The sequence below is a fragment of the Rhipicephalus microplus genome, chromosome X, assembly GCF_043290135.1.
Source record: "Rhipicephalus microplus isolate Deutch F79 chromosome X, USDA_Rmic, whole genome shotgun sequence".
Taxonomy (NCBI): Eukaryota; Metazoa; Arthropoda; class Arachnida; order Ixodida; family Ixodidae; genus Rhipicephalus; species Rhipicephalus microplus.
Window position 1 is genome coordinate 176,374,242 of NC_134710.1, and position 27,442 is coordinate 176,401,683.

General features: G+C 46.1%; 1 protein-coding gene across 3 annotated transcripts in view; it reads right to left on the reverse strand.

Annotated features, from left to right (window-relative positions):
- The window catches only part of LOC119177212 (hypoxia-inducible factor 1-alpha inhibitor), a 78,471-nt gene that overhangs the window by 28,269 nt on the left and 22,760 nt on the right, over positions 1-27,442 (reverse strand). For 2 of the 3 annotated variants that reach the window (XM_037428627.2, XM_037428629.2), the window contains exons 5-6: positions 6,352-6,522; positions 3,340-3,459 (exon numbers count right to left, since the gene is read on the reverse strand). In XM_037428627.2, the coding sequence (XP_037284524.2) occupies positions 3,340-3,459; positions 6,352-6,522 (291 nt within the window). The remainder of the gene's footprint in view (positions 1-3,339; positions 3,460-6,351; positions 6,523-27,442) is intronic. The other variant, XM_037428628.2, reaches the window with a different exon arrangement.

Below are 27,442 nucleotides of genomic sequence, written 5' to 3' on the forward strand. Positions count from 1 at the left end.
ACGCTTTCAGCGCTCAGTGAAAGCATCAATAAGCTCGAGGAAAATTTCGCCCAACTGCAGATCACCCTGGCCGTGCAAAAACGACCGAGTATCCAAGGTAGAGTCTTTTCTTGAAAGCGTAGTGAAACCCGCTCTGACCTCAACCACAGTCGTACAACCCCAGCCCGGCGCTACGGGCCCCATCGTCTACGCTATTCTTAGCCAATCTGAGGGCAGCGCCAGCCCACAAAAGCACCAAGATGGCCAAGCCAAGTGAGACGTTACGCATTTGGCAACGGAACTGCAGGGGCTTCCCCGGTAAAAAGGCGTCCTTGCAGCAGTACATTTGATGCTCTAGCGAAAAACCCCTCAAAACCCCTCGTCATTCTGCTTCAAGAAACATTAACCCCAAACGTCACACTGACTGGTTACCAGTCCGTCTTGCGTTATTCTGATGGCCGGGGCGTCTGCACCTTAATCAGTAACAAGCTCACACACATCTCTCACGACCTCAAAATGGCCACTAGCAGCGCCGAATATGTCATGACCGAGATTCTGCCGCGCAGCTCGGACCGAAGCAGCATCTTTTTTCTCAACGTGCACAGTACACTCTAAAAAAAGAACGAGTAAAAAGGGTGTCTTTTTGTCCCACAACAATAATCGTCATCTATATTGCGTTCCATCCTTGCGCTATTGCCCCACCCCCGGTACATTCCGGTCACGATTGGCATGCCCATTATCAGGGTTACATTGCATTCTGGATAGGAAAGTGGCCAGCGCCGAGTTTTCAAGAAAGGAAGCGCATGCAAGCCTGATGACGATTACTGTTGTGGGACACCCTTTTTACTCGATATTTTTTTTAGAGTGTAGCCCTAAGGACCAACGACAGCGCTTCAGGGCCCTCATAAAGAAGGCCGTCAACCTGGCGGATCCCAACCCCCTGGTTGTGGCGGGCGATTTTAATGCTCTGCACCACACTTGCGGCTACCCGTACAATACCAGCAAGGGCGCGGAACTGTGGCAGAACGCGACTGACATAGACCTGACTCTAATCACCGACAAGGCCTTTCCTACTCGGTTGGGCACCTCATCCTGCAGAGACTCGACTCCCGACTTGACCTTCGCCAAGAATCTCCCTGATGTAAAGTGGGCCAACTCGAACATTGACTTAGGTAGGGACCATTACGTCCTGGTGACGCAGTTCTTAGTGGTCCAAAAGAGGGCACAGGAGTTTTCTTGGACAAACTGGGACCAGTTTCGTAAAGTCCGCAACGACCGATCCCTACCTCAACCAGGCCAAGCCTCGAGCAGTAGATTAGTGAGCTCAGAGACAACGTCATAAGTAGCACGAAGAATATTAGTACTGATCTTCCGGCTGAAAAAATGGACAGCCGCCTTGCCCACCTGCTTGAGGCCAAGCAGTCGCTTCTCGCCCGCTAGAAAGGCCAGCGCCTGGATTGCAGGTTGCGCAAGAAAATCTCCCACCTAAACAAGACCATCGAGGAGCACTGCCGCGTCCTCTCCAAGCAGCAGTGGGACGAGGTGTGCAACTCAGTTGACGGCCAGATGCGTAATGGCAAGACATGGAACCTGCTCAAGCACCTGCTCAGCGAGACTAACACCAAAACTAACCAGCAGAACGTACTAGCGCGAGCCATGCACGAAGCCAAGCAGTCCTCTTCAAAAGAGGAGGTTTTGAAGCAGCTGGTGCAAAAGTACCTCTCTATCGACTCGAACCCCGCGTACCCCGAGTACTCGGGACCGGCCAACACTGAACTGGACGCCAAGATATGCCACGAAGAGGTTCGGCAGGCGCTCCACAGGCTCAATGAAAGGTCTGCGGCGGGCCCCGACGGCATATCTAATAAGACCCTGTGCAACCTGGACGACCGGTCAATCGACTACTTCACCAAAGTCATCAACGAGGCATGAAAGAGTGGCGAGGTCCTTGACCCGTGGAAGGTCACACGCACCATGCTCATTCCCAAGCCGGGGAGGCCACCCAACTTGGACAACATGCGCCCCATTTCGCTCCCATCCTGCGTAAAAAAGGTAGTCGAGCATGTGGTACTCAATAGGTTGACTCGGTACCTGAAAGACAATGGGCTCTACCCGCACACCATGATTGGTTTTCGGGCCAAGCTTTCGACGCAAGACGCTATGAAGCTGCTTAAGCACCAAGTCATCGACTGCAACACTCGAGACATGCCGGCCATTCTCGGCCTCGACTTACAGAAAGCCTTCGACAGTGTTACTCACTCTTTCGTGTTGCAGTTGATTGCCGAGCTCGGCCTCGGAGTCAGATTCTACGAATATGTCAAATCTTGACCCGTAGGAGAGCCACCCTCACAGTGGAAGGGTGGCTTTCCTACGGCGATATCACTGATCCTTGTGGCGTGCCGCACGAGCCCAACTTGATCTGCGAGGAGATCAAGCTGGGCTCGCGTGGCACGCCACAAGGGTCAGTGATATCGCCCACCCTGTTCAACCTTCTCATGGTCGGGTCGTCCAAGAGGCTCTCATGCATCGAAGGCATTAATCACACAATTTACGCGGACAATATTACCATTTGGTGCACAGGTGGCAGCGATCGAGCACTTCCTGCTGGAGGCAATAGACACCACAGAAGATTACCTCTGTCCCACAGGCCTGAGGTGTTCCCCAAACAAGTCCGAGCTACTCCTCTACCAACCCACTAGGCAAGGGCTCAAGCCCAAAAACTGGCAGCCGATCTCATCAAGCTCTACACCGGAGATGGCTGTGCAATACCCAGAGTGGACTCCATTTGGGTCCTCGGCATGACCATCGAGTCCAATGGTTCCAACGGCAAGACTATACTCATGCTCGCCGCCAAGACAGATAACGCGGTTCGGCTGGTTCGGCGGGTGGCCAACTGCTACCAAGGCCTCAAGGAAGACAACCTAATCCGCCTGGTCAATGCCTTTGTGCTCTGCCACTTTTCATATGTCGCGGCCACGCACAATTGGCAGCGTGCCGAGCGTGACAAGATCGTCTTGCTTAGAACGATTACTAAGCGGGCCCTCGGTATCCCGATCAGGACGCGCACCGAGCACCTGCTCCAGCTCGGAACACACAATACGTTGGAGGAGATTGCCGAAGCGCAGGAGTGGGCCCAGCTCGTGTGTCTTTCGAGCTCCCAGACCGGCAGACATATACTCCGAGAGCTCGGTCACTCTCCGGCTGAAGTGGACGAGAAGCGACCTCATCACTGTGGCATCGATACCGAGAAATGTCCATCCCGAGCACAATCGTGGTAGGCGACGGGCTATAGCTGCCACTTTTTGAAAGCAGATTCATAGTGATGAGCGTGGCGTCCGCTTTGTTGACGCGGCAGCGTACCGTGGGAGCCATGCCTCGTCCGCAGTCGTTGTCGACTCCAAACAGCAAATCACCAACAGCACATCGGTTCCCACTGACGATGCGACGATTGCCGAGCAAGGGGTCATCGCCCTCGTCACCCTGGAAGGTGAAAGGGAGGTCATCTATAGTGACTCTAGGTCAGCTATTCGTGCTTTCGAGCGCGGCGTAATCTTTAAGAAAGCCCTGCGTGTGCCCCAGAGTGGTGGCCGCAACGGTATCAAGCACCACATACTGATCTGGTTTCCTGCACATGTTTGACAGGTCCAAGGCGCTCTCCTCAACCTCAACGACTCTGCCCACAAGGCTGCGCGTGCGCTAACTGACCGTGCCAGTTCCAAGCAACGATTCGGGGCCAACGGGGTTGCGGAAAACACATACGCGCCTGCCACGTACAACGAAATAACAAAACATTTTCACCTCGTGCGAAGACTATATCCACTCCCTCATCCAAAACTTAGTAGGCCACAGGCCCTTACGCTCAGACTACTGCAGACCGACACGTACCCTAACCTGAGATCCCTTCATGCTATTTATCCTGACGTGTTCCCCAATGACGCTTGTCCCGCATGTGGGGATGTATCCACACTGGTGCACAAGCTTTGGGAGTGCAAGGCAATGTACACTAACCCCGACACTACATTGGTCAGGTGGGAGGTGGCCCTACGCAGCTCTCTCCTGGCCGACCAACTTTGGCCCGTCCATCAGGCCCGCAGAGCGGCCGATAGGCTTGGCCTAATGGTCCTGACGTGGGAGTTGCCCGCTGCGCGCTGACGTGCGCCTTGCTGGACCACAATAAAGTTTCACAACCAACCAAGCAACCAACCAACCAACACAGGTCTTTTCTCAATTAAAAAAAAAAATATTGTGCAGGTTATTTAGGTCATGACAAGTATGCCACTTTTCCTTTATAATATGCAATATGTATACAATACAATTACAATTCGAAATTATTTGACCAAAATCCCTACTTGCTTCGAACCTAAAATTCATTATTCGCACAAGCCTACACTTCACCCCAAAAACACAATTTATTTAGAGAAGAAACATCTGTACGGCATTTTATATTTAACAAAGGTATCCATGCACTGGGAGTGGGTAAACAGCAAGTAATTCATATGGCAGCAGCAGTAGAGAGTAATTGTCAAAACCCGCAACCATAGTGGCCACACATGATGAGCCCTTTGAATTCATTCTGGTGAGGGTAGCTGCAAACATATCCACAGAAATCAATTTCGAACTTCTTCAGGAAGAGAGCTGCCTGGTCTGCCTGGTCCAGCACTTCACTTACCCATGAAAGATGATCATGGCTGTTCATTAAATGGCATTTAATAGTGGCCATGTTAAGCACGTTCACAGATTATTTCAAGCTCGTGGCATGTTGTTTCCGTAATGCACTTATGAAAACAACATGCCACGGCACTGCACTGTTTCGTACTCACAGTGTGCAACGAGTACGTTTTTCAACCCAGCTGGTACATGTTTGTTTCTCTTTATGCAGGCCAAGTGCTCTTCTGCATCTTACAAACTACAACATAGATGAAATGCACTTGTGCTCAGTGTTGAAGTTGAAGTTCGTCGTTATTTCCTTTGTCAAAAAGGAGGGGACGGGACTAAAAGCCGCACAAGCGGCTTGGCAAGGGTCCTAACTCCCTGGTACATGTGGTACAGTGTTCGGCTGCTGGGCTACTAGCCTCACAAATTTTATATTTAATGAGGATCTAGCCTGAGCTACAAAAACATTATTTGGTAATACTGTATGTAAATATGCTCAATAGCTGCATAAGGGGTTAAAATATTCTTGAACACTGTCTAGAACAGTGACTGCTCAACATCGGCTCAGCCGGTTGGCACAGTACTGTGATGATTACAGTCATGCGGAGAAATGCCAAAGGAGCAATAGTTGCCAGCACAAACAGCCTAGTTGTAGTGAACGGATATGAGCCATTAGTGGGGTTACGCATTTTCAGTTGCGTTCACTAAGATAAGAAAGAAGACTGATGTAATTGTGGGAAGCAAAGTAAATTACGTGTTACCATTTTTCTTCATACAAATGCAGGTTGAAGAAAGTTTTATCTAGAACGTTAAAAATGCTCTCCCTGTTTCTGTGGTGCTGCCGCAGTATTAGTTCACCACTACCCCAACGAAGCCTCTTCAATAAATCGGTTCTAGAGAAATTAATGTATTGCAACGAGAAAAGCATGGTGCTTTGATTAGCTGCAGTGCACACTGCTCTGTGCCTTCGCTTCCATGATGGACATTTTCTTCCTTCCTGCAAACATAACTGTAGGTTTACTATTTATGGACACTAGAATAACTACTAAAGGAGCGTTGTTGCCACCCCCACTCTCAGCAAGCTTAGGCTGAAAATAGGCATGAAACTGATGGGTAACTGCCCAGTACCCAACATAATTATCCATCGGTTACGGCGGTGTAGACTGTGTTCAATGCACCAACAGAGATCTGCTCGTTTATAATATTCGATATTGCTTTGAAAAAAATGTGCTTCAATTATTATTCAATGACTGATAAAATGGCTGCCATAGATCATACCAATACTAAAGCAGCCAAGATGTTTTCCTCCCTGAATTACACTCCTGAGGCAATTTCAGCCAGTGCTAGATATAGACCTTAATAAATTAAGTGACAAGAGTGCCAAATCACAAGCTATCAGCCTCTTTAATAAACCCATAAGGGTTTTGTATGATTTAGTCTTTTTAAATATTGATGAAACACATTACAAAATGTCCATAGATGAAATGTGCACAAAATGTGCTGAAGAAAGATGTGTTATCGCTAAAGCAAGCAAAAGGGATTGATCAAATAATTACTTAGATAGAATGCACTACATTTCTTGGTATACACACTGTTCAGGAGTCTTCTTTCCTAGCTTTTTTTTTCCAAGCAAACCACTAATAACAATTTATGTGCTAACAATAATCAAATGTAGCTGGCTTTGACCAGCAGTCAGAAAAGCAAACTTGATTTAATTACCTTGTACCAGAAGTTGATCGAGACTGTGTAGCCATTGTGAGGCGCTGACTCTACCTGGTGCCACCAGTACATAGGAAGGTAGAGGACATCACCAGGACCGACAATGGCTTCCCATCCAGACAGTTGAGCAGACAAGGGAAAACGGTCCAAATCTCGATTGGCAAGGTCTACCTAAAAATCCAAGATCAACGTAAGAAAGCTTGCTGTCTGTAATCTGTGCTTTCTTAACGACAGCAGCAGATGCATTACTGGCATCACAGCTTGTACAATCTGGTGTGTCACGCAAAAGTTGACAGTGTGTAACAGAATGCATTTGAAAAGAGAAATACAATGGGCAGACACCACATGAAGTAACTGTTGCCAGTGCAGTTCCGACAGCTTTTCTCCAAGACTAAGAATTGCTGCTTAATCCTACCTTGTGTGTAGGTTTTAAGATCACAAGCAGCAGTCACATGATACAGGCTCATCAAAGAAAGCATTGTAAAATTTCTGCAACCATTTGCTCTGGCACAGCGCTCCTCCAACAGCTAACAGCAAGGTCGTATAACTATTAGGTATAATGATGTTGCATGCATGAAAACGAAAAAAGAGATACAAGAACACATGCCATATATAAAAGAAGAAAAACAAGCCTACATGCCTAATCTTAGTGCCTTTTGTGGTAGGACGCTGCTTGACAGAAAGTGCTACACATTACAATTCTAAAATAAATTTTAGAAATATCTGACCTTGAAAATCATGAGTGGAGAACCACTGCAAGATGTCATTCATGAAAGAGCAATGACTACTACATTTAAGCACAATGCTGCATTCTATTGGCAAACGAGTCGAGGAGGACTTCAAAGATGTGTGTAAGTGTGTACAACTGAGTGACTTGTCTACAAACAGTCAGCAGCCGACATAAGTAACAGTGAATGACAAGACAAGGTATTTTCACTAACAAGCACAAGAAAAACACAGCACACTTTTGTTCAATGGTGTAATTTTCCTCTACCCAGGTACATGGCCAAGAGGCAGTTTGTTCTGAGGTATTTTAGCTTATTCACAAACCTCTTTGAGCCATGTTTTACAGTGCAATCCACTTATAATGATACCACATATAACAATATATCGGATATAAAGGTGGGTGAACAGCGCTTCTCCGGCCTTGTCGATAACCACGCAAAGTGAACTGGTGCCGATTAACGCGCTAGTAGACTTCATGCGTGCCTGAGGAATGCAGCCAGAGCATTCGCAACAGCTTGAAGGTATGCGAACCGCGCTTGTTAAGCTGAAGCTTCCGCAGAAGCAACTGCGAGTATCAGACTTCTTCATTGTGCCGAAGTCATAAACGCTCTTCGAAGTATAAAATAAAGTTGTTTTTTTTTAAAGCCTTTAATCTACATCATCTGTTCATTGGTGAAAAAAGCGAATTCGAGCCCGGAGCTACGAAAGGTATACGTCCGGCGACGATTTTTTACGGCAGTCCAGATATAACGACCATATTTCCAGGTTTCCTGGACATCGTTATAAGTGGACTTCACTGTATAATGCAATTCCAACTACAAGATGTAAAGAGTACTTCAAAGACTTCTCCACTCCTCTCACTTTTGCACAACATCCAACACAATAATAAGTTTGGTAAACGCTCGGTGTGTTGATTGACTTATATTCTTTTTTCAGAACAACCGCTTTCTCAGTCTCGCAGGAGCACTACTAGCAGTTATGTCAACGGCCACTAAACAATCTTGCGGTCCAATATCTGTGAAAAAGAAAGAAATGCTCATTTGTACAATGTGAGCATGCTGCAGCATTAATTTTGCAAATAAGTGCTGTAATAATGAAACAACCCGCTTCAGCTAGTTTCAGTTTCTTGCTCGCCCATCCCACCCTTCTTGGCAGCAGAGAGGGGTATGCGTACTACATTCACTTTGGCAATGTAACACAATGTCTGTGATTCGTCAATGGCGCGCAGCTAACAACTGAGCAAGGCTTCCTCTCCGTCTTTTTTATCAGAACGGCAAGGCGTGAAAACCTGGTGTGACAGGAGCTACGCACTGGCAAGGTAAACAAATATGCCACAACGCATGTGCCTTTGCCCTAGAGATAAATTCGTGGGTTTCCTCTTAATCTTAGAGGCTTTTGTTTTGGTGATGCCATTTGTCTAGGTAGTCTCGGGGCTCTATCAAAACGGCACAGGGCAGTAGAGGAAAGTGACAATGCAGACTATTTGGCCAAAACAACATCACTGCAGGACCAAGGTGCCATTTCGTACCCGAAAGGACCCATTGCTGAAGTTGGTAGTTCGTAGTGTTAATAATGAGTAAAACTAGGTAACTACAGTGGCGCACAAAAGACTGGTCAAGCAAAGGAGAGGGCATGCGGGAATCGTTTTTTGAAATTATGCATCTACATTGCCCGCAGGAATGTGACATTCACAAAATCTAATCACAACGGCCTTCTGCACGAATTAGCGAGCTTGTTTAGAAAGCGTGAAAAAAATATCAAAGGCTGTTTACTGGTCCGATCAAAATATTTTCCTCCAGTGCTTTTTTTATGGTTGTTTTTAGTAGTTAAGAAAATGAAAAAAATCTAAGAAACTATCACACTGGCTCACTGGAGACCTAAAAACTAAATGCACTTTAATCAGTGTGTATTTAAGAATAGGGCTATCTAATAGTCCTACCAAAGAGGAGCAAATGAAGTAATGCAAAACATATGGCACCTGCTCCCTAACGACACAGAGAACACTATACTGGCATCAAGAGGTGCACATCACATGGGAGGATAGTACTATTTCAGGTTTTAGCTAACAGACTGCTAATTTGCATCTATAGTGAACTCTCGTTAATTCAAACTCAAAGGTACATTTGAATTTTGTTTTAATTATCAAAAGCTCTGAAATGTATGACTGTGGGCAGGGTGACACATTGATTTCATCACACTTAAAAATTTCTTAAGGAGTTTCAAACTTTAACTGCACCCAATGAACAGAAAGCAGAGGTGTAAGGTCCAGAAGTCTATTGGCCATTTTCTGCTGATCAGACCTTCTAAAGAAATCTTTAAATGCCAACAGCCTGTTTGCTATATGTGCCTTCAGCACAAAGCTCTAAACCAGTTGAGAAGCATCACTGTTTACCATGCGTGTGCTTCATTTAAAACATTTATTCACTAGCAAAGCCTTTTTCCTTGTAGGCCTAAGGTGCTTATTTTTTATTTTTTGACTGTTAAGACTAATTAGGCATGCAAATTTTCAAATAGTAGTGGGAAAGTAGCAGATATTTTCTGGTATAGAACCTCAAAAAGTTTATTTAACAGAATGATGGAGTATGAACTAAAAGGCTTTTAAATACATTGAAAAAATAGAGGGCAAACAAAAAATTTATTTTGTTTCAATGAACCAAAAGTATGATTTATCAGAGTTTCATTTATCGTGAGGTTATTGTATTTGGATCACCTTACTGCTAAGCTACAGCAGTTCAAAATGAATGAGTTAAGTTAGCTTTTTTACCGATTCAGATTTCATATCTCATTGATTTCAAGGAAACTCATTCTGTAGTTGTGACCAGTTTATCTTTTCAACATATGAGAAAATAGCCATAGATCCATTTGCCTTTCATGACCTTTTTTCCAGCTTACGGGATTCCCCAAAATTGATTTATCAACATCTTAACCCTTTCGGCCCTGGCGGTGTCAATTGACACCACCGCACAAAATTTCTTCTAGCATCTCGGAAACGTAACCAATACAGCTCATTCTTGGGGGCATAGTTCTTCAATGATCCCCACTGCAATTGACACCAATATTTCGGCATGTTTGTGGAGGTAGCAGCCAGAAAGAAGAAAAAGCGTGACCGAGGTCTTCCGTGAAGCCGAGGCGCGTAAACTGAGGTGGGTAAGCGCCATTTTCGGGACGACGTACCGAAACTGTTTCAGTGAGTATTAGGCTGAAAAGTAAGACGTTGGCTTCCATTTCGTGTGCACAATTAATTTGCAGAAAAAAATAAGCCACTTTTTTTCGGTTTCTAATCACAGGGTCCTAATTACCTAATTTGATGCCACGTTAATTAATCCGAAAATGCTTGTACCAGTGGCTCAATTTTTCGCTTGTAGTTTTCTGAGGTCCTAACTACGAGAAAAATGCGCGCAAAAAGTGTATCGGACCAAAATAAAAAATTCAGGGCTGAAAGGGTTAATACTAAAAAGCAGCACAGGCCACCTGCACTATACATGAAAAGATTTCTCTGGTGTAGCAGCATAAAATGTCAATAATATGGCTAGTAAATTTTTGTTCATAATGCATTGATGCTGAAAGCAAGGGCTCAGTTTTTTGTTAGTAAACACAAGACACCAATACCCAATGCCTGTTGGGTTGTTTTTGTGCTAGTACATATGCTAAACGGACAGTGAAGACCTCTCAAACATATATCATTTGTGCAACCTGTAGTGATATACAACTTTAGAAGGCAGCGGCATTTCCACATCAAAGGCAGGCTCACACAAGCCCGCAGAAATGAACTTTATAAACTGACATCATAAGCTGCATCGTCAACGGTCCCACTGACAGACAGTGTCACCATCTCTATGAGCAAGCTTATTTGTTTGGTCAAAGAAGCAACCACTCCCCTGCTTCAGCCAACAGAGGGGGGGGGGGTTCCTCATTTTCTAAAGTTGTATGCTACTATAACCCAGTTCTTTTAAGATGCCTTTGATTACATAAGAGTGAACTCCCCAACAAAACTAAAATGTCTTAGTTTACTAATCTCTTTTACTTAACTCTGGAATCCGACACTTCGAATGAACCTGAAGATGAGAGACAGGACACACAGCAATTCGGAATGTAACAAGTGTCTTGAATGACAATACAGTACAACCTCATTGTGTAAATTGAAGTCACTGGTAGTTTAAAAATTATTTGAACTCGACAGGTTTTTCAATTCACAGTAGACGTGAAAAAAACATCATTCATATAGAAATTTCATTGCTATAATAAAGTACTCTTGAGTCTCAAACTTTGAATTACGAAAAGCAATCGCATATGTATGCTAGTTAGCAGTTTCTGGTAGTTCGCAGCTCCAAGGGTCATGTTTTTCAGCCGGCGAGCTATGACCTATGATCAAGCAGCTGCAGCTGAATTCTCACATCAAAATTTGATGACACCCCTACATTGTCACCAGGCATGGTATTTATTGCCTAGTGGCTGCAGAAGACCATCAATTCAACAGGCTTGTGGTGAAATCAGGATCAGCTGCATCCACACAGCACCCAAAATGTTCTATTTAAGTGGGCTGGAGCACTTGAAATTATTTATTACCCAGTCCAATTTGTATTTGAAAATATAGTACAGCAGAAATTCTTCAATTCAAGCAAAATTTCATTCAAAATATTGTGGTTTTACTGTACAACATTCAACTCTGGCACTCAGGGGCTTTATGAAGTGCAAGACCATTATGTAAGTGTATCAGCAGCCTTTGTAATGCGCTAAATAAGGTAAATAAACCAGATACTTATGTAACCAGATACTGATTTGTACAGGGGTAAGCAAAATGTACAGCACTAAAACGACATTGCAGTGTCATAAAAAATCATAAATTGCACATATGCTTGCAGGCAGTCAGTGGCAAGTATGAGTTGTATGATGATAATGTCAACTATTTTGTTTGATGACTATGTGATAGCAGCTGTCATACTCATAATGGCATCTCACAAAATAGCATATCACTGTACACTACTTACGGGTTGAAACAAAAATTTAGGGCTAAGAAATGCACATACCGTAAAAGCCTGCGTATTGCCCAGGGTTTTTTTTTTTTTTTTTCTAGACTTTTGGGCATGAAATTTGGGTCCCGTACTATACGGGGCTCCCAAGAATTTTCGGCCGAAATTCAGTTTTGGCTTCAGCATAGCGCAATGCTATTATCATCACGTGTTTGCATGCTTTTGCGCTAGGTTAGGATGTCTAGAATCGGGAGGTGTGATGAGCACAGCGCTTTTCACTTGGCGGAAAGGGTCTTTCGGCGTGCCAATGCCACTAGGGACAGCGGTGCGAGTCGGGGCGGGTAGTGAGCGGCACATTTCGCTGAGTTTTCGTCAGCTGCGCGCTGTTTTTTTCTGCACAGACGTTCGCTGCTTTACAAGCATTTCGTCAATTGGTGCTAGCGCTGGGTTTCTCTAAAATGCATGCAGATATCAATGACAAAAAAGACCCAGCATAGATACATTGTGCCTTAGTGCAACATTTGATGCCTCAGCTCAACCTGGCAAAAAGCCCCAAGGGTGCCAACGAAACTGCTGTAGCGGTGGAGTCTCTTCTGTCTGTAGAAGAAATGCGGCATAAGACGGACTATGACGAGGAATACAACGAAAGACTTCTATATGATGCATCAGAAGAGTGTATAGCTCATGCATAGTACACTGCTGAGCGGCCAGGGGATGGTCGCCTTGTGTATATTACGTGGCAGGTTATGTTGCAAAAAGCTTGTACGTGCTTCGTGATAATCGTGATGAGTGTGAGAACACCTGCCTTGGTTTCAGTGTCTGCAGTAACACGTTACAAGTAACATCGTTACTCCATTGCACGTTACTTTTTCAGTAATTTAATACCTAAAGTACTCGATCGTTACCATGTAGATATAGAGCTGTTGCCTTATACCTGCAAGTTGTAGTTGTCAGGAAGTCATCCCATTAATACGGTAGCGCTATTTTCAATATAAAATTTGCTTTTGTTGCTTTCTGAAGGTCACGAAAACGTTGTTCAATACTTGGTATAGCAAGGCTTGCCTTGAACGCCTTCGCATAAACGGTGGCGATTTTCGCAGCACCTAGATTAAAGGGGCAAAAATTATTTATGCTGCAAATATTGTTTCTGCGGGGACTAAATATTTCTGGGATTTCTTCATTTGTATAATACCTGTGCTTACGTTTTGTCTGCCGGTAGATACACGCTGCCAGAATCACTGTACATTTGCTGAGAGATCAGAGATGATTTTTTTTGGAGAGAGTTGATGAAATCTCATTTTCTGCTTATTGTGACCATGAGAAATGGATTTCAAATGTGCCACGATGTTATGGGCGATTACATAAAACCTGACGGTAAACACTATGCCACTGCATTCATTATAGGTCTGGCATTTTGTGCCAAGTTTTCTAGTTATATCAGCAATTCACCTAAAATAGTTGTTTAAACAGAGGCTTTATGTCAATATAATTTCGAAGTGTATTAAATTGTTATTCTGGCTCCCGCAGCAAGGGCACACTGATTCAAACTTCTGATCTCGGAGTAATAGCAGAATTAACGTGCATTACTTTTCTTTCTGTAACGATAACATGTCATCTTTTTTGTAGGTAATGTAGAGTGGTAATCAGAGTTTCTTTTGTTAGCATAATGAGTAAGGTATTTAGTTACTTTTTTTTGGTAACTCAAACAAGACTGCTTGTTTCTCAAGTAAATGCGCCGAAAAACCTTCCAGTGTAAACAGCAGTGGTATCACGACAGAATTTTGTATCAGTCGAATATAGCCTCATCCTGAGCCTTCAGAACAAAATATCACTCATTTTTTGAGCTCTTCGCGCCTTCAAGCTAAATCGGCCTTAAAAATGCTGAGGGGGATATGTGAGACGCAAAAAATTCGCTGTCCAAAACATGCTTCAGCTATGATCAAAAGTGTGGTGCGATATTACTGGCTCGCTCGGGTTCACTTATTTTTTGAAAGGCATGAACCAAACATAAGATGAAAAGAAAGGTCGAAGAGTAAAGCTATGAGCCCAGGTGAAAATGTGTAACTGGGAATAAAACTGGTTTAAGGGGGCAGACTGGTCTTTGAGACCAAAAAGTGACAAAAAAATTCACTTTTTTAAAATTGACATATTTGGTTTCTGCAAGTATTTTTCTATCTCTCTGGAAATTTTCACATATCAGGAAGTAGTAATTTTGTTGTAATGTCATTCTAAATGTCCAGATTCTTGGTGCTGTTAACATGCAGAACCAGCAAAAAAATGGGGAACCGACTTCAAGGTTTCTTCATAATTTGCCAGCACCTGCGTTAGAAGCTCTGCTACGAATTTATGACCATCTTTATGAGAATTGCAAAACATGCACACCATGATTGTTGCTTTTTGAAGAAGCTGTTTGTTTTCAGTTTTTTCTATTTTTCTCAAAGAAGTAAATTTACGACTGTTCAATATTAAGGCCTCAATATCTCTGCAGCTAGGGAGGTATAACAATCATTCTTTTTGCAATGGAAACCTGTATACGGGTAGAATGCAAGTATGAGAGCAGAATTTAGAGCACAAGCCTTTTCAATTAATTACTCATCAAAATTGTAACAAAATTTCGACTGCTTTTGAAAATGGCTAGTTTATTTTGCTGTAAAATAACGAATACAGGCCTAAAAATAAAAAAAATCTCACATATTTTCAATCTACAGTCATTAGTCTATGTTAGCATATCTTAAATATCTTTTTTAATTAAGCAATTTTTTTCTATTGCAGCCTTAAACAATAGAGGGTGAACTAAAGTTATCTCATGAATAAGATGAGTGACAAAAAAAAATAATTAAATAATTGAACTCAGCAGAAAAAACTGCATAATCCTGTGCACTTTGATCAAGATCACTAAAGAAATAAACAAAAAATGTCTACGACCAGTCTGCCCCCTAAACTAGGAACAGTTGAACCCAGTTCCAAGTAGTTTCAGTTACTAGCTGGTCTCAACTGCAGCTCAGCTGGCTGCCAACGGAGAGTGCTGTAGTGCATGAACACCTGGCATGAATGAAAATTAAGGGGAGATGCTACTCGAAAAAGGTTTTTTTTTTATTTCATAACCCAGCTCCTTGAAATTTTAGGTGTTAGTAAAGCTTGCAGTGCTGATTTCATAACTGCAATTATTTTTTTGATAGCTATAGTAGTTCCGGAGTTACTACAACTTTGATATCAAAATATAGTGTTTTTTGTGCACATAATAAAGCTTACTAAAAATTTTCACACAGAATTGCAAAATGGCTCATTCTGCTGCACTTGAGCAGTACAATACAGAAAAGTACCTCAAACAGAAAATTTATTTGCTACATTAAAAAAAATTAAAAGTACTAAATGCATATTTTACATCTCTCTATCAGTGTATCAAGTTGTGTAACAAAAAATCTGTGATGTATAATGCAACCTAAAGTAGATACTTGTATTCTAGAGTGACTGATTAAGCTCTGTGCAAAATTTCATCAAGATAGGACTATTTTATGCCTAAAAAAGATTGTGCACAAGATGAGGGAATTACCTCAAAATGGAAACCGAGAAAAATGCATTTGAAAGTTGTAAATATTATGAAGTCTTGGTTTGGATTACCTTTTATTAGGCCCGAGGAACCGGCAGCCCGCAGCTACGATGAATGAGCCAAGATGATGATGCTACGCGACAACGATGAGGATGCATGAGCCACACATGATAATGATGATAATGTACCGGTGAAGAGAATGCGTATACTAAATGCCCACATCAATTCCCCCCACGTGAAAGCGGCCAGCCTGGCCGCGGCAAGTCAAGGGGACAAAGAACGTCGCATGAAGGGCTTCATACGGGAGACGTGGACGACCTCTGTAGTTCGATAACGGCGATCTGCTGGGGCTACAAGTGGCGTCACGCGATAATTCACTGGTGAAGTCTCTTCGAAAACTGTGTACGGCCCGATAAACCGAGGCCGAAATTTGTCACACAAACCAGGTGTACGAACAGGCGTCAAAAGGAGCACTTCGTCTCTAGGTTGGAAGGATACATCACGATGCGATTCATCATAAACTAGCTTTCTGTCTTGCTGGCGGGCTTCAGTGTTTATACGAGCTCGTTGGCGGCACTGTGCGAGTCGTGAAACGTATTCCTCTGAAGAGGATGGAGATGAATTCGCTTGGCAGGTAAAGAAGGAGACGTCCAGGAAAGAAGTAGGGGAGCGTCCATAAACTAGGTAAAATGGCGAGTAGCCGGTTGTTCGCTGAATAGCTGTATTGTAGGCGAAAGTGACGAATGGTGGAACAACGTCCCAGTTTTTGTGGTCTGGTTGAATATAGGCGGCGATCATGTCAGCAAGAGTGCGGTGGAATCGCTCAGTGAGGCCGTTAGTCTGGGGATGATAACTAGAGGCAGTCTTGTGAGTTGTGCCGGAGGCCTGAAGAAGTTCGTTCACTAGTTGTGAAAGAAAGGCCCTTTCACGGTCACTGAGCAACACACGTGGAGCACCATGACGCAGTATAATGGCTCGGAGGATGAAATCGGCAATCTCAGAAGCTGAACCAGTAGTAACGGATGCAGTCTCGGCGTAGCGCGTCAAATGGTCAATGGCTGTTACTATCCACCGGTTTCCAGCAGCACTGACTGGGAGGGGGCCATAAAGATCGACGCCTACAACTTCAAATGGTGTGGCTGGGCACGGAAGAGGCTGTAGTGTACCGGCGGGAGCAGATGTTGGTAGTTTTCTACATTGGCAGGTAGTGCAGGACCCGACGTACCGAGCTACACTAGTGGTAATGCCTGGCCAATAAAACCGACTTCGAAGGCGATCGTAGGTTTTATGGTAACCAAGGTGACCAGCAGTCGGATGGTCATGAAGTGCCCTGAGGACTTCGGACCGAAGCGATTGGGGTAGAACGGGAACCCAGCGCTGACCGTCAGGATGGTAAATCTTGCGGTACAGCACCGAGTTGTCCAGCTTAAATTGCGAGAGTTGGCGACGGAGCCTTGCATTAGGTGGACGGGAAATGCCAGTGAGGTAGTCTATAATACGTCGACAGTATGGGTCAGCCAACTGTCGAGAAGGAAAATCGTGCGGGTCGTCCGAAGGCAGCTGGTCCATAGAGGCGAGAGAGGAAACCGCCGTAGACGTGGACTCCGAGGGCATGTTGTGCAAATTGATGGCGGAAACCCCGAGTGGAGTCGCTGGTAGTGGGCAGCGAGAAAGAGCATCGGCGTCACTATGCTTCCTGCCACACTTGTACACGATCTCAAAATCATATTCTTGGAGGCGTAGAATCCAGCGTCCGAGGCGTCCCGACAAGTTCTTGAGTGTGGAAAGCCAACATAAAGCGTGGTGGTCGGTCACAATGGTGAAATGGCGGCCATGCAGATATGGACGAAATTTCTGTACTGACCAAACGATGGCGAGGCACTCCTGCTCGATGATTGTGTAGTTCTTCTCGGCTGCGGAGAGGACGCGGCTGGCGTATGCAACGACTCGCTCTCGCGAAGAGTTGTCGCGTTGCAGGAGCACGGCTCCTAAACCGCGGCCGCTAGCGTCTGTGTGCAGGAAGGTCGGTGCATCATCGTGAAAATTAGCAAGTACAGGGTCGGTCGTGAGGGCACTCTTCAACCTGTCGAAAGCCGATTCACATTCTTGAGACCACTGAAAGGGCATACCGGAAGCAAGTAGCTTATGAAGTGGTGCGGCTATGGAGGCAAAGTTTTGTATGAATCGCCGAAACTAAGAGGCGAGACCAAGGAAACTTCGCAAATCTTTTGGTTTGTCAGGGCGAGGAAAGCGAAGCACTGCAGCAGTTTTCTCAGGGTCTGGGCGAATTCCGTCCTTGCTCACAACATGACCGAGTACCTTGATAGATCTGCTGGCGAAATGGCACTTTTTGGTGTTAATTTGAAGACCAGCGCCCGCAAGACAAGTCAGGACCTCGTCCAAGCGTTGCAGATGTTGAGGAAACGTCGATGAAAAGACAACAATGTCATCGAGGTAACATAGGCAAGTCTTCCATTTCAGGCCACGCAGCACGGTGTCAATCATGCGCTCAAAAGTTGCGGGCGCATTGCATAGACCGAACGGCATAACATTGAATTCGTATAGGCCGTCCGGGGTTGCAAACGCAGTTTTTTCTTTATCATCTTCGTGCATGGGGATTTGCCAATAGCCGGAACGCAAGTCGAGGCTCGAAAAGTATTCAGCACCCTGTAAGGAATCTAGGGCGTCGTCGATGCGTGGCATGGGGTATACGTCCTTTCTAGTGATCTTATTGAGTGCTCGGTAATCGACACAAAATCGTACGGAACTGTCTTTTTTACGTACCAGAACGATGGGCGACGACCAAGGACTGGTTGAGGGACGGATTATCTCCCGTTGGAGCATATCGTCTACGTTTTCTTCAATGATTTTTCGTTCAGCTAGAGAGACGCGGTACGGACGGCGGTGCACAATGGATGTTCCGTCGGTCTGAATACGATGTGCTGTAGCAGTTGTCTGGCCCAGGGTGGATGAATGAACGTCAAAGGAGTTTGCATGCTTTTCCAACAAATCAAGCAGCTGCTGCTTCTGTGAGTCATTCAAGTCTTTGTTGATGACTGCTGTAAAGGCCGAGGAAGCAGTATGATCTGCAGGATGGCCTTTAGAGGACACAGGGGTAAGAGGCACAACGCACACAGGCTGTAGATCGGCAACGCAGGCGACAGTAGTGCCCCGTGGCAGTAAAATTTTATCTTGTGTGGTGTTGGTAGCAGTGAGGACAGTTGATCCATTGTTGAAGCGAGCCACACCTGATGCCAGAGCTATGCCTTTATTAAGGCAACACGGTGACGGAGTGACCAAAATGTCACCAGAGTTGACGTCGTTGGACAAAACTGTCACTAATTGATGTTCGTTTGGTGGTAACTCGATGTCTACTGCAGCGATGAGTCGAAGTGGCCTGTAGGTTTCGTCGTTGAGCAAGTGGTCCGTGTCAGTAAGATGGACGACACGTTGTGCACAGCAAATAGCCGCAGAAGCAGAGGAAAGAAAGTCCCAGCCTAAAATGAGTTCATGGGAGCACGGGGATAGCACAGCAAATTCTATATGATGAAGAATTTCGTCTATTAGTACACGGGCAGTACAGAGAGCGGAAGGGCGAATCATTGTTCCCTGGGCTGTAACCAGTGTCGGTCCATCATAAGGCGTCGTGACTTTTCGAAGACGGGCACACAAATCAGCACGAATAACAGAAAACGCAGCCCCAGTGTCCACCAAAGCATCAACGTCCACTCCCTCAACTGTGACCGCAATCATATTGTAGGGGCGCGCTGGAGGAATTGGAGTCCTGTGTTGGAATGCAGTTTGTCCTCCAAAAACTGCATCGCTTAGTTTTCCGGACGCCGATCAGAAGTAAGGGAAGCAGGCTGAAGAGGAGAAGAAGAGTACCGGTAAGGCAACGGTGAACGGCGTCGGGTTGATCGGTGACTACTGCGCAGTTCACCCGATGCTGGCGGAGATGGAGACCGACGCGGCGGTGACGAATAACGGCGGCCCTGGTACAAGGCTCCTGCGGTTTAGTCCCGTTCACGTATGTCATACCCTCGGCGCTCGTCTTGCTGGCGCTTGCGGCAAAAGCGTGCAATGTGACCACGATAGCCGCAATAATAGCACGTAGGCCGAGTCGATCGATGAGGAGGGTAGTAGCTTGCGCTAACTGCACCAGGAGAGAGAGCAGTCAGAGGGACAGGTGACGGCTCACGCGGTGGTGATGAAAAGCTCGTGGGAAAGCTTGTGGGAGGTGCGGCAGCAACCGACTCGTACGTTCGTGGCGGGGACGTCGAGCTGACGGTGCCTGGTGGTGCGGCGGCGGTGTGCGGGGACGATGGTAGAGTACGAGAGACAATGGGCTGCAGGTTGGCCATGTGGGTCATGGACGTGAGCTCTTCCCTGATGACATCCCGCAATGACGATGAAGAGGACTGAACGGGACACACTGAAGGTAGTGTGAATCCCATTGATTCCAATTCTTCACGTATAATCGCCCTTATCGTGTCTCGCAGGTTTGGATCAGTCATAATACGGGCCGCGTCACTGTCTGATTGTAGGCGCATAGACTCAAGTTCTTCGAGGCGCTGACAGGTTGTCGCAACGTCAGCAACGGTAGCCGGGTTCTGGATCGCAAGGGCATTGAATGCGACGGGTGCAATCCCCTTAAGAAGCTGGCGCACCTTGTCTGATTCTGTCATTGGTGTGTCAACCCGGCGGCAAAGTGAAAGAACATCCTCGATGTAGGATGTGTACGACTCCCCGATGTGCTGTTTCCGAGTCGCGAGAGCTTTCTTTGTGAGAGCCGAACGAACAGCCGGAGTGCCAAAGACATGGCGAAGCTGATCTTTGAAGGCTGACCAGTCGGGGATGTCGATGAAGTGGTTGAGGAACCACGTCTTCGCGACACCCGTGAGGTAGAATGACACGTGAGCGAGTTTGTAGGTGTTATCCCACCGGTTAGCAGCGCCGACACGTTCGAAATCGTCCAACCATTCCTCCACATCTTCCCCGCGCATACCAGCGAAGGGATGGGGCTCACGCTGGAGGCTGTTGATGACGTGAGAAGGCGTGGCACGCGGTGGTTGAGTGGGAACGGCTGCAGCACCGGCCTCATCTTGGTGCGACATATTTCCGGACACCTGGCCCAAGCGGCGACCTGAACGTAGCTCCAGGGGGTAGAGTGGTCGAGAGGATGGCGGGGGATCTAACAGCACTCTCCACCACGTATGAAGTCTTGGTTTGGATTACCTTTTATTAGGCACGAGGAACCGGCAGCCGGCAGCTACGATGAATGAGCCAAGATGATGATGCTACGCGACAACGATGAGGATGCATGAGCCACACATGATAATGATGATAATGTACCGGTGAAGAGGATGCGTATACTAAATGCCCACAATATGTTTACTCATGATTACACAGTGCGATTTGCACAAAACTTGGTGATATCATAGAAGGGACACAGCTAGAGCACCTAAAATTGTCCTGCTCCATATGTGGATCCTTCTCGCCGCTTGAGAAGGGAGTCATCAAGGCGCGCTTTCTTTGCCACGTTCCGCCGATGGGCCCTTGCCTCGGCTGTTTCACACGCAGACATTCTTTCGATTCTCCTCTGGTCGCGGGATTGGCCCAGGGTGATCAGTTGATCTGGTGGGACTACACCAAGCTCCTCTAGCACGTGTTCAAAGCTTGACTTGAATGTCCTTTATTGAACCACAACACGGCCATAGCAGGTGCAGTTTCCACTGTTGTCCGGGAGGCAAACTTAGTCTTCGGACACAACAACCAGATTTTGCTGTTCAAAGATTCTGCAGCGTTTTGGGTCTTCCCTTGGATACAACGCACCAGCAACTTTTCATCTGTGAGCCGCTTGTAAATGGGAAGCACAGCCAATCCTTGAGCCTTGGTCAAGATTGGTGTGTGGTCGGGTGGGGCCTCCCCAAGCGCTTCGGCTCGCCTATGCTTGCACCAGGAAGTCGCCCCTTCTGGACAGTATCGGTGGCTGCCTGCTGTGTTGCTCGATGATGAATGGAAATATGAGGCCCAGATGGCACGATGCATTTTCAGAATATCACCTCTGTTGTTTGTGATTGCAATACGGTAATAGTTCTGCAGCTTCTGAATTGTGCCATCTGTCAGCTTTTCCCCTCGTGGAAGTCGTGTTGGCAGTTTCCGAAGTGCAGTGCCTAGACGCTTGGCCACATGGTTTGTGCACTCCTCCTTGTCCACAACAGCTTCACCATATACCTTGGCCTCAGCGACAGCGGTATAAGCCTTGCTGTCCCCATCACTGAGGAACTTAGTGAAGCGCAATGGTGTTGTGTATGAGGATGTCCTGCCCCATATGCGCAAAGCTGCCTCAGTCTCCATGGCATGAGAGGAGCACTCTGTATTTTTTTCGCAGACAGGTGTGTGGAATGCTTGTCATATTTCTTCCTCATCACCCAAGTCCTGGTGCCGGCTACAGGCAAGGCAGTAATTCGATAGCACTTCAAAATCTAGGCACAAACCAGTGTCCACAGACACAGCAGTGCCGATGCCATTGTGGCTCTTGTGCCCTCTTTTTTTGCCATGTGCCATCATACATGACAGCAACATCAGCCCCATCCACTTTCTCTTTAGTTATCATCCGCGCTTTCGCCAGGTTTTCTTGCACAGCTTTGGTAGCTGCAGCATGAACTTTTTTGCCGATTGCAATAAAAGTCTTATGATGTATAGGTATTGGCAGTCCAAGAATAGCGCAAAAACGCGACAGCTGTTCATGCTCAATGCCTATTGCATGCGCAGCCACAACTACCTTCACATTGACAGCGAAGCTGTCGCGCGAGCTGCTGCTTCGGTAGCTCCAGTCATCACCGGCATCGGTGGGCTGTCTTTCCGGCAGAACACGCCGCGAACTATGCGCGGCAGAAACCACTGACTCAGGACACTCACTGTTATCACAGTGCAGCTCGAGGAACGAAGAGAGGCCCTTACGTTTACTTGCGGTGTCGCGAACGACGAGTCCAGCGGTGTGGCATGTTGGACAAACAGCACGGCTTACCATCGATGTCAGTGCGCCGATGTCACAAAATACTCCGCTCACAGAGCCACAAACACTCATCGTTCTTTCGCTTTCGAACAGTTCAATCTTTTTTTCTGATGCGCTGATGAACTTGATCACGGCGTCGATTTCGTCAAAGTTCCCGCAAGCCGCCGTATCCCCGCTGCCTTGATTAGGCCTAGTGGCCCGCGGCTCGCATTCTTCTACCGCTGCTTTGCGCTTCGGTTTACGTCGACGCCCTTGGTACTTGTTCTTGCTTGCAAACTTTCGTGCTCGGAAGTCTCGCTTGTTCGAGTTATCCATGATGAACTCGGAAAAACATAGAAACGCACGGCAAGTGCCGATCGTCGCAAGCGCTCAGCGAGCGAGGCCGATCAGATGTAGCCAATGGCGGCCTCGGTAGCGTACCATGTGACCGGTAGAGATGCGCGAAGCGGCTGCAGCTTGGCTGTAAACCGACTTGGAAACGACTGTTTTGTGAAATTCCTCACTAAAATACGAAACTAGGGGGACGCCTGTACACTAGAAGGAGCCTTGATCTACACCACCGAAGAAACCCCGATGGCGGACGTCATCGTGTTGCCGAGTGGCGGATTTTCAAAAATAGCCGTCGGATGCGTGAATTCGCGACTTCGGCAGCTACCTTCACTAGCGCAGATCGACTTTTTACCACTTTCTTGTTTGAATTCAGCTATGACCTTTGGGGAAATGATAGCTGAATGATCAAAAGTGATTTTAGAAGCAATATCTCAAAAGTGGAAATTTTCGCAAAAAATGCGATTTTTCGACCCGCATCTCCCCTTAAGTGTTTTTGTAAAAACTGTTGGCTGAAAGGAACATGATTATTGCACTCAAACACGTTAGCAAGTAACTGTAAGCCACTAAAACTGCTACATTCGGAAACGTATAACTGAACGTAACTGAATATTCAAGTTGCGACTTGCACAACATTATGCACTTGGAACAGCGAAACGGAGCTCTGGTACCAAAGGTCCTGATCGTGGTTGAATCAATTTAGCATGTTCAAATTAAAATGAAGCCTTCCAGTGGTTTAACATCTCTTAACACAGCTGTTGCTCCGCCACAAATAACTGCAATATCATTAGGTCCACAAAATTTGAGGTCAAGTTTCGCTTGTACGCCTTTTAGAGAATGGTTTTTCAGATGCTAAATGGCTCAGGTGCCATGTAGTGCCTACACTTGTTGAATAAATAAGATTATACAGAAAACAGGTGACTGCCACATGGTGTGGAAGTGTTTTTTGTGGAGAGCAGTATGCGCTCACTCGTATGTCGCCTGCGCGAGGGTACCTGCGCCAGTGCGTGCAGCACGCAGAGCGGCATCAGCGTGCTTTGGGGAACGGTTTTGGATGCCAATTTTCACATCTCCTCATTCTAGCCACCCTAGCTAGGTTCTAGGTAGTGTTAGCGACAGTAGCAGGCATTAGTCTTATAGAACCAGTGGTCAGTGGCCTTTGCTTCAACTTGGTGCCCATAACAATGGCCATGATTTTGCTCCTGTGCGCCGTGCAGGCAGTACTCGGCTGCTTTGAAAAGGAAAGGTATCGCTACTGCCGAAGCCATTGGCAACTGTGCTGCAGAGTGGCAGTTCGGAGTCAACAAGAGGAGTATTCACGGCTGGTGAAAACACAAGGACGCCCTCTTTGTTTGCAACGGCCAGCGAAATAGTTTTCGTGGACCAAAAAAAATGGAGCATTTCCTGATGTGGAGCGAGAACTCGCAGACTTTGTGCGAGAGCAGCGAGCTGCACATCTCACTGTTAATATCGGACTGCTACAAGCAAAGGCAAGGGAGATCGCCTGGGACAATGGCATTCAGCTGGAAGATTGCAAAGCGAACAGCATTCGGTTCAAGTCGGCGTACGTCGATCTCACAGAAGCTAGCAAAGAGCTACGAAGAGGACCTTGTGAAGTTTCAAAAGTATGTAATTGCATTTCGAAAGGCTGTCCCCTTTCAGCTGGGCCAGATCGGCAACGGGGATGAAACGCTAGTCTACCTAGATATGCCCTCGGCACTGATGGTGCATCAAGAAGGCTCCAGGCAAGTTATCGTGTGATCTACCGGAAATAAAACAAAACGCAGGTGACTGTAATATTGTCCTGCACTGCAGACGGTTGCAAGCTACCGCCCTACGTGGTGTTCAAACGAAAGACGCTGCCGAAGAGGGAGAAGTCCCCCTAAAATATCATCGTCTGCTGCCAGGACAAGGGGTGGATGGACGAATCGCTGGTGCTTGACAGGATAAAGTCTGTCTGCTGCCAATGGTCCGGAGCACTGCTGGGGCTCCGTTCGATGCTTGTGCTCGACAAGTTTTGGTGTCACCAAACCAACTCTGTAAAGGGACCGCTGCATGACTCCCACATCAAGCTCGTTGGGATGACATCACAGCTGCAGCTGCTTGATGTATGCCTTATTAAGCCATTTAAGGACCATGTCAAGCGCCTGTATGTGGAGTAGATGAGATCCGGAGAACCAGACGTGACCCCTGCCAGACGGCTGGAATGGGCCTCGCCAGCGATGAGTGCTCGTGGATAGTGAAGGCTTGGGTCTGCAATCCCGAGGCGTTCGTTTGCCGTGCGTTCAAAAAGTGCTCCATCTCAATCACGCTTGATGGCACTGAGGATGATGTGCTGTGGGAGAAGATTTCAGACAAGGAAGCTTCGGAAGAGAGTGCTTTGGATGATGACGATGAATGAAGTGTGTCAATAAATGTATTTTTTACGTTTTACTAGGGCTATATACGGGTAAAAACTATTTTTCTCGATTTTGTTATCTACAAATTACACCCCAAACTATATGCGGGTCCGAGCTATATGTGAGCTGTTACGGTGATTCTGCTTCCACTGTCTGCAGTTTAGGTCATATCAGCGTAATTTTGACTTTAGCGCTTAGATCAGGCCCAAGATTATTTTTAGAAGCCAGATTTATAGCAACGTGGTGTGGTTTTCTCAATAAATGGCACTTACCAGACATTATACTAAAAATTTAAATACAGTGTTTCAGTTCATGAGTAATGCATGTTATTACACACAATTTGCACATAGGTTCTTAGGCAGACTAACTCATCTGAAATGCACCAACTTTCGTTTCATTCTAATAAAAAGATTTGCACAAGCCTAAAAATTTACAAACCAATCGGCCTTTCATGTCATCCATCACTATGGGAGTACAGGCACCAGAATGAACAGACAGACCAATTTTAGCAACAATGTTAAAACAACCTTTTGAAACAAGTTGAATAGTTTGAAAAAAAAAAAAAAACTAGAATAAGAAGTACTACATTACTGAAACAACATAACTAAAGGTCCAGCTTTTTATAGTAAGACTACATTTGATGATTTCGTACATTATAATTTCTTTTATATGTACTTCTGACATTATTACAATCTCTTTTATATGTACTTCTGACATTGCTAAATTTACTAAATAAATAATTACAATTCTGAGTAAAACTAATGACACTTACGAAGAGCGACAGCAAAACTATCTAGCACTCTTGTGCCAAATTAAACTTCTAATTTTACTGTGCTCTTCATATTTCTAGCAACTTATGCATTCAGATAAGTCTTCTACTCAAGCACTACAATGCAAATAAATCAAATTATTATTGGAACTCAAATGTCCTACAAAACCAAGAAACCACATATGACGAAAGATACAAGCAACTAAGCAAAGGTTACAATATTAATGAAACAGACTTATCGCCTTGCTTCAAATTTTGCAATCTAACATCAGTGTCGTACAACTAGGCTACCCTGAAAATTTATTGAAGCCTTGAGTTAACACATGTGATACTAATCAATGGCGATGTTCCACCACAGCACTAAGGACAGCTGCATTTTCTGCACACAAGTTCATCGAATTCTTTAATGCTTGTAGTCAGCATGATACACACACACATGGTAAGGCATTGTGATGCGGGTTCTTGTTGCTGATTTGTTTCTCCTGGTTGAGCCCCGGAGAGTTTTTCTAATAAGGACAAAGCCGTTTGCTTAACAAACAACACCTAAACATTTACTGCAGAACTGAAGCAAAACTCAAACACAAACTACAAGAAATGAGTAGCTGGCTAAAAGCGGGATTTAGAAGGAAAACAAACATCTAAAGTCCCGAAACTGCCGACGGAAAGTCACAGCTACATGATGCAGTTCTGACGCGGTGATTCGGCGGTGCAGGGAAGAGAGCAAGTTCGATCTCACCAAAACGTTGCTGCTGTAATGGTGGCGACGGCGTGTACCGATGCTCGCTGGCGGCGACGATGGAACGGGACTCGCTCGGTGATGCCTGTGGCGGCCCAGATTCGCCCGATGAGGTGGCTGGTTGCAAGGCTCAGGCCCGTGACCCGAACTGCCGTTGCTGCACCCGCACCGGAATCTGCAGGCCTTGGTCTCGACCGTTGAGGCAGCTCGCCGTCCTTGGAAGGCGTTGTCCGGAGGTCCAGACCGGGTGAAGTCCAGAAGGCTCAGGTCTGCCACCCGACTGCCTGTCTTCAGCTCCCAGCTGTGACCTTCCTCTTGCCTCGTTCACCTCGAACTCCTAGCTCTTTTGCCCTTCAGGATTGGCTTCCTCTGGGGCACACTTGTCTCGTCCCGATTGGCCTTTCAAAACTCCGTGGTGATCAGCCATTGGCCCTTGTTTGCTTTATGGTCTTGGATGCTTGCGCTCCACGCTCTCACGTGTACCGGTCCTCGGCGTCGTCGTTGTTCAGGCGACCCAGCACGTGCACTCGGTCATCCTTTAATTTCGCGCACTTTTCAATCATTCACAATTACGCGCACCAGTCGCATCACCATCG